The sequence below is a fragment of the Pan paniscus genome, chromosome 6, assembly GCF_029289425.2.
Source record: "Pan paniscus chromosome 6, NHGRI_mPanPan1-v2.0_pri, whole genome shotgun sequence".
Lineage (NCBI taxonomy): Eukaryota > Metazoa > Chordata > Mammalia > Primates > Hominidae > Pan > Pan paniscus.
In genome coordinates, this window is record NC_073255.2 from 52,294,948 (window position 1) to 52,309,226 (window position 14,279).

General features: G+C 45.4%; 1 protein-coding gene across 4 annotated transcripts in view; it reads right to left on the bottom strand.

Moving 5' to 3' along the window:
* The window catches only part of TNS3 (tensin 3), a 307,731-nt gene that overhangs the window by 145,324 nt on the left and 148,128 nt on the right, over window positions 1–14,279 (bottom strand). For all 4 annotated transcript variants that reach the window (XM_008975482.5, XM_034964064.2, XM_034964063.4 and 1 more), the window contains exons 9-10: window positions 8,400–8,464; window positions 4,195–4,278 (exon numbers count right to left, since the gene is read on the bottom strand). In XM_008975482.5, the coding sequence (XP_008973730.3) occupies window positions 4,195–4,278; window positions 8,400–8,464 (149 nt within the window). The remainder of the gene's footprint in view (window positions 1–4,194; window positions 4,279–8,399; window positions 8,465–14,279) is intronic.

Below are 14,279 nucleotides of genomic sequence, written 5' to 3' on the forward strand. Positions count from 1 at the left end.
CCCTAGCCTCCAAATTTTCCAGGGGGCTGATTTGGGTAGTAATAAAACTCTGGTCTCCTGTTCAGCCAGCTCTGCATGAATTAAACTCTTTCTCTACTGCAATTCCCCTGTCTTGGTAAATCGGCTCTATCTGGGCATTGAATAATGAACCCATTTGTCGGTTACAGAGACTATCTGAGGAGCCTCATCCTTTAGAGAATGTGGAAAACTACTCTCCTTGTATCTTTAAAGTATTCTTTCAGGCACCTGAGGTACTGTGTCAAAAATGACAGAAATATGAAAAATCAAATAATGCCATTTTTACAGGCAGTTAGACAGGCATGAGCAGGGCAGCAGAGGGCTCTTTCCGCACCCACTAGGAGAATGTGGGGTAATGGTTCGGCAATTATCACATCGCCTCTCTGAAAGTGATACACTGGCAGCTGGTGTCAGGAGGAGGCCGTTTCCTGATGGTCCACGCCTATTGCACTGTTAATTGAATGCAGGCTCCAGGGAGACACAACTTCTCGGGCACGTGCATTAACAGAAAAAATGGCAGAGTATGACCTTCTCAGGGTACATCACCAGAAAAGGGAAGAAACCCTCAGATAGGCATGCGTACAACTTCCTAAACATACTGCATGTGCTCACTTCCCAAGCAAAAGGAGGGCACTATGCATGCGGGCAGCCCCCTCTAAGGGAAGAATCACGGGAAAGGAGCACAAGTCATGGGAAGTGGGCCAGCCTATAAAGTCTAGGACCAAGGTTAAACACCACACTTGACCTTCATGTGCCCGCTTGGGTCTCTTCTAAGCGTACTTTCCTTTCTTTCTTGTTCTAAAGCCTTTTAAAATAAACTTCCACTCTGGCCCTGAAACTTGTCTCTGTCTCTTTTTCTGCCTTATGTCCCTCAGTCAAATTCTTTCTTCTGAGCAGGCAAGAATTGAGGTTCCTGCAGACCCTTATAGATTCACCGCTGGTAACTCGGATACCTTCCACCAGTAACACTATATAGGATAATTTCTAGGACATCCTGATTTCTGCATGCCAAGACATTTGTTTGGTCTGTCTTCCCTTTACCTCAAAGGGACACCCAAATGTGCATAGACAACATGACTGATGGTCTTAGGTGACTCCCACGTGGGGCCTCCCAGGGTCACCTTGGCAGGCAACACTCAGGAGAGATCAGCTCCCCAAAGAAACAACTGGCTACCTGTCACTTTCCCCATTAACTCCGTGATGGGGCCAAGAAACATGTGCTGCTGTCTCAACTGTCTCAGAAAGAAAGGAAAGGCGGAAAAGAAAAGAGATGTCAGAAATGTTAATAATTTTAATATTATTTCCATGATGCTGATAATAAACCAAAACTATACCCGGATTTTTGGGGCGTTAGGAGGAGACAGGGTCTAGCTCTGTCATCCAGGCTGGCATGCAGTGGGGCAATTACAGCTCTCTGTAACCTCCAACTCCTGGGCTCAAGGGATCCTCCCACCTCAGCTTCCAGAGTAGCTGGGACTACAGGTGTGTGCCATCACATCCAGCTAATTTTTTTTTTTTTTTTTCTGATAGAGATGGGGTCTTCCTGTGTTGCTAAGGCAGGTCTCAAACTCCTGGACTCAAGGGATTGTCCGGCCTCAGCCTCCCAAAGAATCGGGATTACAGGTTAGAGTCACTGTGCCACACCCAGTATTTCTTTTTAACTACTTCTCAAAAAGGAAGGCTTCCAAGTTTAGGGAAGGAAGTTCAGGGGTGCCTCAATAACACAATGGTGGTCATGAGCACCAACAGGAGGCCACACTGGGGTGTCAACAAGCTGCTTCTCATGATTTGCTGAAGACAAGGAAGGTATAAAAACAGAAAACTTACATGGGCACATTTAAGTTTTACGGGTCAGCTCCATGGGCCAACTGCTCCATGGCGTTTTAGTGTAACAAACAAGGTAACAAAGATTGACCTCCCATCAGAGTTGCTGTTGAGACTTCTGAGCTTCCCAGTCACAAATTCCTTGCTAATTAATTATTCTCAAGAGTGATTATTACGAGTTTGACTTTAAATTGATTTCTTGAGCTCAGTCCTAAAGCAGCCTGCAGCACACCCATCCCACTCCCCAGGCCATTCAGGACAACAGAGAAGCCTCCCATCACAGAGCTTATTCCCATACAAGCTGTCCTCACACGTTCTTCTGGTCTCAAACTTTCCTCCAGATTTATCTTATGCATTCATTCGTTTACATGCTCGATTACCATTTGGTGAGCATCTTTTCATGCAGGCTCTGGTCAAAATAAAAAGAAAAGAGCAAGGAGTAAGGGGCATTTCCCTAATCTCAGGAGCAGAGGAATTAACCTTGGAATGTAAAATTGAATCCAGCAAACATTAAAAAATGCAAATGCTCTGGCTTCAAATGTGCAATGACGGGAAGGATGCATGAAAACCCTGGGCATGGGAATATGAGAAGAGCAGGGCATGGTGGCTCACACCTGCAATCCCAGCATTTTGGGAAGCCACAGCAGAAGGATTATTCAAGCTCAGGGGTTCAAGACCAGCCTGGACAACACAGTGAGACACTGTCTCCACAAAAATTTTAAAATTAGCTGAGCGTGGTGATGTGCGCCTATAGTCTCAGCTACTCAAGAGGCTGAGGTGGGGGGATTGCTTGAGCCCAGGAGGTTGAGGCTGCTGTGAGCCAAGATTGCACCACTGCACTACAGCCTGGGTGACAGAGCAAGACTCTGTTTCAAAAAGAAAAGAAAAAAAAGAAAATGAGGAGATATTTTCCCCCTTTTCCCATATTCTTTTAATGTTATAAACAAGCTGCTGGTGCCGTAAGAAATAAGAACAAAAAAAAGAAAAGACGACAGCTGGACTTCCTGTGTGCCAAGCATTCTGCATGGGTTACTCCCTATTTACACCTCATTTTCCATGCAGGAGGTCATATGAATGTCACGATTTTGGAAACTGTTCAACAAAGAAATAACATTTAATGGTTCAAAAAAACAAAAAACAAAAAAAACCCAAGTGACTGTTTAACTAAAATATTTTAGAAAATGCTAGGTTTTCTGCACGCAACTTGCATTGCATGTGGGCCCTGTTGCTGACCACGGTCCCACGCCCTAGCCCATGTTCCTCCAACACACCCGGTTTCAAGAGAAACAGAGCCATGCCATTGGAAATAGCAAGACAAAAGGAAAAGGTGCCTCTGGTGATGCTTGAAATCCCTTTCTGCCCGTCTACCCCCATGTCTGCTGACATAGCCCTCAGTTGCACTGGAGAAAATAGATACAAGGCATCAAAACTTACATACACAAGGTCAGGTGTGCAACTACCTGTCTCCAAAACGGAACACCATTTGGCAATCACCTTGGCAATTCTCCTACAAATTCCCTGCTGTGGGCTTTGAAATATGCCATGGAGCTACCTGGTTGGCTCTAGGTGTCACCATCTGTGGAGGAAGTGCACCTGGATGGGGAGCCAGCTGTGGGTCCTTCTCACTGCCTCTCAGCCAGCCCTGCTCAGGTTCTTGACCTCAGCCTGCTGGGGCGGGAAGCAAAAGGAGAAAGTTCTGCACCCCACCATGGCTATTCCCCATCACTTACTGAGCACATTCCAGGGGCCACGCCCAGGAGCAGAGAAGGGAGAGATGGGCAGCATGACAGAAAAATACTCCGTGGCCTCAGGGAACTGATGAGCTACAAGAATTGGCCAAGTGCAACTGCTAATGTGTTTGTGTAAATAAAGTTTTATTGGAATACAGCCACATTCCCTGATTTCCATATTGCCCAGGGCTGCTTTCATGTTAGAACAGTTGCGATAAAGATCCTGTAGCCTGCAAAGCCTAAAATATCCACTCTCTAGTCCGTTGCAGAGAGAGTTCACTGACCCCTGGTCTAGCCAATAGAACCAAGTTCCAACATAATAATGGAAATCAAAACTCACTCACTGCAAGAGAGAAAAATGCCAACTGGAGCAAGTCTCCCTCTACCTGTCAGTGCAAGCCAGCAGCATAGGGGGCTGTCTCTCACCACAGACACGCAGGATGGCTAAGTCCTTAACCTCTGGGAGGGACAAGTCTCCCCACCACCTTCACAGTCTTCGGCATGACCCAAGAATACTATTCATTTAGGTGTTGGGACAGAGGAGATGCCTCTTCTGTTTTCACATTTTTATATGTAAAATTTCATTCACCTCTTCACTCTGGCTTTGGGGATGTATACATACCGTTTTTGGGAAGGCTGCATTAAAGCTGAAACTTTGTCATCATAAAACTTCTTCATTGCAAACCTGTCAAGGGCCTGGTCAGCGCTGAAGGGGAGAGAGAGAGAGAAAGAGAGTTAACTCAATGGAGCCCACACCACGTGGGTGCGTGACGGGGGATGTGTCTCATGGCTGTTCAAAACGACCAGCTCCCACAAGGGGCTTCACCCTTTGCTGCACCTGTGCACACCCAATCCACCTGTCTCTTGATAGACTTCATTTCCCCCGCAGGAATATGCTGTGCTCAAAGTGGGAGCCATAGTGCAGGGTCAGAATTCTCATCTGAAATAACAGCTCCTTATCTAAAGATATTATTCTTAAGAGTGCTGAATACCCAGCTTGCAGAAGAACTAACTGAGGCTTCTCAGCAGGCAGGTGGTAGGGCTGGTGTCCAAAACTGTCCCTTGGCCACCCTACGTCCTAAATAAAGAAGACCATTTTAAGTGGGCTCTGTGCAAGACAAGCAGGCAGACTCAAGTTTCAGGACCACAAGGATGCAGGGAGCAACCCAGGGCAGGAGAGTCAACGGACACCCCCATGAAGTCCCAAGAGGCACCCTCGGGACACAAGTGGGCCAGCCTGTGCCCCGCCAGTATGTCACTCCCAGGACTGGGCTTGAGAAGGCTGTAGGGCACTGGGGTTGGAAAGGTGTCTCAGGCCTCGGGGCTGCAGCATTGTTTTTGAAGTGACTGAAAGTAACCCTGCTTTCCAACAATATATTTGACCTTCAATGCCAGGTCCACAGTGCTCACAGGTAGTGTCTGACAGAAACTTCCAGAAATCTCACAGCAGGGCATTCATGGGATTTCTTGATATGACTTCAGCACAAATCCTGGAATATGAGTGCAGTGTCTTAACAATTCCAACTCATTTGGGCCAAATGCTTCCTTAAAACCCTGATAGGCTGGGTGCGGTGGCTCACGCCTGTACTCCCAGCACTTTGGGAGGCCAAGGCGGGCGGATCACCTGAGGTCAGGAGTTCAAGACCAGCCTGGTCAACAGGGTGAAATCCCAGCTCTACTGAAAATAAAAATTACCGCGGCATGATGGTGGGTGCCTATAATCCCAGCTACTTGGGAGGCTGAGGTGGGAGAATCACTTGAACCCGGGAGGCGGAGGTTGTAGTGAGCAGAGATCGCACCATTGCACTCCAGCCTGGGTGACAGAGTGAGACTCCATCTCAAAACAACAACAACAACAACAACACCTGATAAAGTGGGCCCGTTACTTAGAAAAATGTGTCTGTGCCCCTCTAGAAAAATGATGTACATAAGCACTGCGGACTTCATAAAAATCCTGGTAGAGAGACAGGCAGCAGGAAAAAGAAACATACTCAAAAGTAAGTTGAGTGTGATTTGACTTTCACAGAATGCTATAAGATGGACAACTTGCTACGTGCATTTGCTAGGCAAGGGGCTGTGCTGGTGGGGCAGTCACACACAGAAGGGCCCACTTTAGCACCGAGTCCATCACATACTGAGCAGGAGAGTGCAGCTCCATAGCCTCCCAGTGACTTTTAAGCATTCCTTTTTCTGAAATTTACTTGTTTTATTAAATGCTGAGAATACATTTTGACCAATGTTTATTTTCTATAGTGATATGAGTAGTAGTAATAATATTAGTACTGGTTTTGTCTTTATAACTCTTATTTTTATGGTGTTGATACAAGAATGTTCTTCTCTGGTGACTTGAAGTTTCTTTTTTCTTCTGTTTGCAGTTTGTGATAAAGATCTCAAATGTGTGCTTGTGCTATCTGGGATTACTCTACTTCTGGAATATAATCTAAGACGGAACATTATAGAAATGATCAAAGATATATGTATAAGAATGTGTTCATCATGGCAAGCTTTGCAGTAGAAAACAACTGGAAGCAACCTAAATTACAAAAAAAAACACACACTTAGGAGGCTGAGGTGGGCAAATCACGAGGTCAGGAGTTCAAGACCAGCCTGGCCAACATGGTGAAACCACGTCTCTACTAAAAATACAAAAAATTAGCTGGGCATAGTGGCGGGCACCAGTAATCCCAGCTACTTGAGAGGCTGAGGCAGGAGAATCACTTGAACCTGGGAGGTGGAGGTTACAGTGAACCAAGATCACGCCACTGCACTCCAGCCCCAGCAACAGAGTGAGACTCCATCTTAAACACACACATACACAAAACTGGAAGCAACTTGGATAGGCAAAATCAACAAATGCTTAAATACATAACATATCCATTGAATAAAGTGCTATGCTGCCACTGAAATGACGTCGGGAAATGATGCATATAAAATGATATTAATGTAGAAAATCAAGTCACAAAAAGCATGTGGCATCAGCCCATTTAATTGAAAGGCACTTAATACTATTACTCCTAATAATCACAGCAGCGTTAATGATAGCCAATACCTGAGTACCGATGCTGTTCTAAGTGCTTTTTGTGTAACATATGTTGAACTGTCACAACATTCTGGGAAATAGGACTACCATCATTTTCCAGGTAAGGATGCTGAGGCTTAGAGAGATTCAGGTAAATTGCCTGACACATGCAGCTGAAATACATATTGACTATTGAGACAAAACAGAGTTTGTACCAAGAGTGTCAAAGGTGTGTTTTTAGCCCTAAGACATCTACCCTTCCCAAAAAATCCGGGACTATCCACAGTGCATGGAACTTCGGTTCAGGCAGTACTACTTTGCTGGGGATAGAAATGCTCAGGTGTGGCTGGGCGTGGTGGCTCACACCTGTAATCCCAGCACTTTGGCAGGCCGAGGCGAGTGATCACCTGAGGTCAGGAGTTCAACACCAGCCTGGCCAACATGGTGAAACCCTGTCCCTACTAAAAATACAAAAAATTAGCTGGGCATCTTGGCACACACCTATAATCCCAGCTACTCAGGAGGCTGAGGCAGGAGAATCGCTTGAACCCGGGAAGCAGAGGTGGCAGTGAACCAAGATTGCACCACTGCACTCCAACCTGGGCAACGAAGCAAGACTCTGTCAAAATAAAAAAAAAAACAGAAGTGCTCAGGTGGTCTCTGTCCAAAACCAGCCAGGCTATGTTTAGTCACCAACCAAATGTCTTTGGCATCATTGAGGGATGGATGTGCCCAGGAATCTCGATTTTCCTGGCACACACACACACCGATGATTATTCTCACCAAGAGGGTATCTGATTTTCACTTGGGGGTTGGTTTCCTCCCTGGCAGGCACCAACTCCCCAGTTGGTTTCCAGAGAAAACATTCAGAAAGTCAAATTTCACTCCTTGGTGCTAGAAAGGAAAAGGTTTATCGGCTGTTATGAATAGGCTTCTATTTCCTCAGAATGGAAAGTTCAGGCTTTACAAAGAGGCCATTGAGAAGACAGGGCAGATGCAAATGTAGACCCCATAAATAATATTTTCTGCACTGCATTTCAGCGAGAGTGAAGATCTGCACTCTGGGAAGGGTCCGGGTGTACACCACAGCTGCCCAGGGCCAGAAGGACGGGCATAGGGCTGAGGTCCTTGTGGCCCTGCTGTGTTTGTGTCATGTCTGGCTTAGGGGACCCGAGTGGCACCTCCAAAGTCTCCACGATTACAGTTCCATCTCATGGAAACCAGCCCAGACCTGGCTCTCCACTCCTAGGCTGTGAGATCATGAGCAAGCTGCCTGGCTCCTCTGAGCCTCACCTCCCTCATCCATGCAATGGGAATGATAGTAACTGCCTCATGGATTAGTTAGGAGAATTCAGGGAGAAAAGGAAAATAATCAGTATACTTCCCAGAGGCCCAGTGCCTGCAAAAGAGGTGGCTGTCATCATCATTATATACAAGGTATGAGCTGATTTAGTGAGACCGCTCTGTTCTTTTCATAATGGTGACTTTTATCTCTGTTATTTTTTATTAGAGAATTCTCTATTAAAGAACAAGGGACAGTGGGGTCACTTATTTTTTTAATGCCTCCATGGAAGTACTTAGAATCAATCACACATAGTCACCCAACCTGGAAAATGCCACTTTCACAAGTGTAAACGCTTAACTGGAAACTGGGTTTCTAGGCACTGACCACCCCAGCACTGGGGGATGGGAAACACAGGTCAGCCGAGCCCTTGGTATCCAGGACAGCTCCCGCGCAGACAGCCTTCAGCCCCATGCAGGCTCAGCTTTTAGCACCTCAAGACAGCGAGCTGACATCTTCATCCTACCTGGCTGAGACGTTGGTGAAATGCATGTAGGATGATATGACCACTCCTATGCGTCCTTTCCCGCCCTGCAGGAGACAAAAGATCAGCTGATTTTCTCTGAAATCCCACAGCAGAGATGTAATTAGAACAGGAAAAGACTCACTAGTGGACAAAATAATAGAGAGCCTGCTTTGGTGGTAAAGCCAGCATTACCCACAGCCTTCCTGTCTGGGAAAGTCAGTACCCAGTGCAACTGGAGTCTCTGCAACAGGGAACCTGCATGCTGGGTGCAAACAGTAAGAGCGGGTGCTAACTGGAGCAGCTGTAGAAGCCCAGGAGGGCCGACCAACACAGCAGCTGCCTGTCATTTTACCCAATTAGGCTGGAAGAAACTGTGCCAGGAGCTGCAGCAATTAGCATGACTTAATTATCCAGGTCAGACAGAAGTGAACGCCTGCCTGCTCACGGGCTGACAATGATCAGGGCTGCAAACACAGCTCAGCATGATGGGACATAGATTCCAGCTTACTGGCAGCACTGCCGGCACCTGAGCTCCACATACACCGCCGCAGCCCACCCTCATTACACATAGAGGAACCACTGTCCCAGGCAGAAGTTCTGGAAAAGGACTCACTCAAACCATAACCACAGACACCAACAGCCCAGTCCACAGACCAGCAACACCAGCAGCAGAAGCAGAAACTATTGGACAGGCCACCTTCACCCAGGGCCACAGAGTGCCACCTTCTAGAACATACTCTCACAACCTACAACAGCAGATTGCAAACCACAGCCCAGGAGCTACTTCTGCCCATTACCTACTTTCCCACAACTTGTGAGCTAAGAGTTAGTTTTACATTTTCTAACTATTAAGAAAAAATTTTGAAAAGATAAGATTCCATGCCATGTGAAAATGTGTTGAAGTTCAGATTTCAGTGTCCAAACACAAAGTTTGACTAGAACATGGCCACTCCCATCTGTTTAACTACATCCAGGGCTGCTTTCACTCTCACTGCAGGGGTAGGTTTGAGTATTTGCAGCAAGACCACGGGGACTGAAAAGGGTAAAATACAATCTGGCTCTTTTTTTTTTTGGAGACAGAGTCTCACGCTCTGTCCCCCAGGCTGGAGTGCAGTGGCACAATCTCGGCTCACTGTAAGCTCCGCCTCCCGGGTTCACGCCATTCTCCTGCCTCAGCCTCCCAAGTAGCTGGGACTACAGGCGCCCGCCACCATACCCAGCTAATTTTTTGTATTTTTAGTAGAGACGGGGTTTCACCATGTTAGCCAGGATGGTCTCGATCTCCTGACCTTGTGATCCACCCGCCTCGGCCTCCCAAAGTGCTGGGACTATGGGACTACAGGCGTGAGCCACTGCACCCGGCCTAATCTGGTTGTTTTTAAAAATATTTGCCAACCCCTGATCTGGAATCATATAAAGCCAAAAAGGCAGGGCCTCTAATATGTAGCTCCCTAACTTCTTGAGAAGAAACTACTGATCAAATTCAAGTCACAATTCTGATAAGCCCAGTCATACATGAATGTCACCCAGGAGCATCCTTCTCTCTGTCAGTGAAAGTCAAGAGCATGCCTTAAAGATACTCAATGCGGGCACTTGATACACTCTTTGCAGCTGAATCCTGGCACATGCAATTATTAACAGTATGGCTACTAGTATACCTCTTGCATAAAACTATATTTGACAGCAATTCACCTACAAAGAAACAACACCTCAGCCAAAACAGGCACACATGGTGGTGACATTCACCCCATTATCAATCACTTTTGTGGCACTATTTATGGATATATAAAGCAAGTATTTTTCTTCTTTTCTTTTCTTTTTTTTTTTTTTTTTTTTTTTGAGACAGAGTTTCACTCTTGTTGCCCAGGCTGGAGTGCAATGGAACGATCTTGGCTCACGGCAACCTCCACCTCCCGAGTTCAAGCGATTATCCTGCCTCAGCCTCCCAAGTAGCTGGAATTACAGGCATGCATCACCATGCCCGGCTAATTTTTTGTATTTTTAATAGAGACGGGGTTGCTCCATGTTGGTCAGGCTGATCTCGAACTCCCGATGTCAGGTGATCCCCCCGCCTCGGCCTCCCAAATTGCTGGGATTACAGGCATGAGCCACTGCGCCCGGCCTATAAAGCAAATATTAAAAGATCTGAAGGGACAGATAGAAATACCACAACCGTATGGGACTTCAGTACCCCATTTTCAACAATGGACAGATCACCTAGACAGAAAACCAGTAAGAAAACAGGGTACTCAACCTGCACTTTAGACCAAAGAGACCTTACAGACATATACAGAACATTGCATCAGAATATGCATTCTTCTGAAGTGCACACAGAAAGTTCTCCAGCATAGATGGCATGTTAGGCCACAAAACAAACCGTAACGAATTTAAGGAGACTGAAATCATATCCAGTATCTTTTCTTTTTTTTTTTTTTTTAAATGGAGTCTCCCTCTGTCGTCCAGGCTAGAGTGCAGTGGCATGATCTCAGCTCACTACAACCTCCACCGCCTGGGTTCAAGCGATTCTCATGCCTCAGCCTCCCGAGTAGCTGGGAATACAGGTGCATGCCACCATGCCCAGCTAATTTTTTTGTATTTTTAGTAGAGACAGAGTTTTGCCATGTTGGCCAGGCTGGTCTTGAACTCCTGACCTCAGGTGATCTGCCCGCCTTGGCCTCCCAAAGTGCTGGGATCACAGGCATGAGCCACCGCACCTGGCCTCAAGTATCATTTCTGACCATAGTGGTATGAAACTAGAAATCAATAACAGGAAGAATCTTGGAAAATTCACAAGTTTATGGAAATAAAACAACATACTCCTAAATAACTACTGGGTCAAAGAAAAAAAGTCAGAAGAGAGATTTAGAAATATCTTGGGAGAAACAAAAATTGAAACACAACACACCAAAACTTATGGGATGCAGCAAAAGCAGTTGTAAGAGGAAGGTTTACGGCAATAAATGCCTATGTTAAAAGACAAAAAACTCTCAAATAAAAAAACCTAATGTCAGGCCGGGCGCGGTAGCTCATGCCTGTAATCCCAGCACTTTGGGAGGCCGAGGTGGGTGGATTACGAGGTCAGGAGATCAAGACCATCCCGGCCAACATGGTGAAACCTCATGTCTATTAAAAATACAAAAATTAGCTGGGTGTGGTGGCACGTGCCTGTAATCCCAGCTACTAGGGAGGCTGAGGCAGGAGAATCACTTGAACCAGGGAGTTGGAGGTTGCAGTGAGCCGAGATCACGCCACTGCACTCCAGCCTGGTGACAGAGTGAGACTCCATCTCAAAAAACAAAACAAAACACAAAACCTAATGTTGTACCTAAAGGAACAAAGAACAAACTAAACCCCAAATTAGCAAAGGAAGGAAAAAACAAAGGTCGGAGCAGAAACAAATAAAGGAGAGACTAGAAAAACAATAGAAAAGATCAACAAAACTAAGGGTTGGGTTTTCTGAAGACTAACAAAATTGACAAATCTTTACCTAGACTAAGATAAAAAGAGAAAACTCAAAATCAGAAATGAAAGAGCAGTCATCATAACTGATGCCATTTAAGACACAAAGAAACACAAAAAACTATGAACAAGTACATAGCAATAAATTGGATAACCTGGAACAAACTCATAAATTCCTAGACACATACAACCTACCAAGACTGAATCATGAAGAAACAGAAAATCCAAACAAAACAATAACAAGTAAGGAGATTGAATCAGTAATATAAACTCTCCCACAAAGAAAAGCCCAGGACCTGATCACTTAACTGATGAATTCCATCATTGAAAAAAAGAGAAAACTTTGCTATGGTTTAAATATTAGCCCCCTCCAAAACTCATGTTGAAATTTAATCTCCAATGTGGCAGTATTGAGTGGTGAGGCCTTTAAGAGATGATTGGGTCATGAGGAACCTTGCCTTCATGAATGGGTTAATACATCTGTGGATTAATTAACTAATGGATTAACCAGTTATCACAGGAGCGGAACTGGTGGCTTTCTAAGAAGAGGAAGAGAGACCTGAGCTAGCACCCTCAGCCCCCTCGCCATGTGATGCCCCATGCAGCCTCAGGACTTCTGCAGAGTCCCCAACAGCAAGAAGACTCTCACCAGACGCAGCCCCTTGAGCTTGGACATCTCAGCCCCTATAAATATTAATATAAGAAATAAATTCCTTTTCTTTACAAATTACCCAGTTTCACATATTCTGTTATAAGTAACAGAAAACAGACTAATGCAAACTCTGCCAGAAAGCTGAAGAAATGCAAACACTTTCAAACTCATTTTACAAGGCCAGCAGTACCCTGATGTGAGGTCTTTCTTAATGAAATAGTAAGTATTTAAGGTTTTGCAGGCTGCAAGGTCTTGTTTCAACCATTCAAACCTACCCCTGCATTGTGGGTGGAAGCAGCCATGGATGTACGTGAACAGATGGAGGTGGCCATGTTCCACTCAAACTACGTATGGAACTGAAGTAGGACATCTTCATATAATGTTCATGTAAATATAGCTCTTAGCTCACAGGATATAGAAAACACAAGAGGGCACGATAGGCTCATGGACTGTTACGTTTTAGTGCAAGCTGCATTCTTTTGGACTTGGAATTGTTCTTAACAAAAATCACACAATCACTAATTGCACAATTTTCCATGGGTATTCTTCACCATGGACTCAGAAACAAAAGGTATGGTGTGGATGAAATCTCCCAAAAGAACTGCAGGCCATTTCTGGTCAGTCAATAACCAGGGTGTGGAGGGGTGAGGAGGAGACTGCACACACCCACACAAACACAAGCCTCTGCATCACACGGCAGAACGGGAAGCATAGCAGGACCGACCCTCACTCTGTTCCCGCCCAGGCTGAGACAGGCCCAGCTATGCTAGAAATTCCTGGCATGTGTGGAAGGAAACGCACATTCTGCAAAGCAGGCGGATTTCGCCAAATGTCAGCGATTTCACCCCCGCAGTGATGATGATGAACTTCTGTTAACATCGACATCAGCAATTTCAAATTAAAAGAGGGCTTATCTCTCAGGGCACAATTTCTAAGCGTTTCAAAAATGGTTTACATGGCACCAGAAGAGGGCAAGCCATTAGCAAATCACTTCTGAGAAGTTTCAACATGCTCCCATGAATTCCACTATCAAGAGCTGTCCAGAAAGCCGAACGTTGCTTAGCAAAAGGATGCATTTTAGAAAGCTCTAGGTGGTCCCCACTAGGACCCATATGTTTTAAATAATCTCATCATTTCTTTCAATTTCATTTAAAAAATTGAAGTGAACAACAACTAAGATGGAATAAATGGCCAAGGATGGCACTTTTCAAGTCCAGCAACTCCAAGAGACTTCTGACAATGTAGCAGGCAGCAGGTCTGGGTGTGCCCTAGAACCTGCACTTTCCACAGGTGCTGCTGCTGGGCCCAGGCTCACAGGTCAGGAATGCTGCTTAGAACAGCTTGCTACGTGATCCTGGGCAATGATGATCCATCAATATCAGGCTCACTGTGTCAAAATCACCACACCAAGCCTGAAAAGCATTAGGTTGTTTTAATTAACAAGAATTATATTTATTTAAAAGTCCATCTGTCTGTCTGTCTCTCTCTCTCTCTCTCTCTCTCTCTCTTAGTTTGCACCAAAACACAATTTGGGTGAAGGATCCATAATCTAAAATAATACTTGAAAAGATCAGGTCATCACGGACGATTTGGTGGTCCTAATGGGTGTACCTGTCCATTTGGGGGGAAAATATGATCAAGTTAGATGTGAGGAAAGAGACAACACCAGAGAGAAGCAAATAACATCTGTGTGCCCCTGATGGAAGTTTTCTGCACATCAAGTGGTCATCATATGCCTTACAGCTGTAAACACCATCCACAAGCCAGCC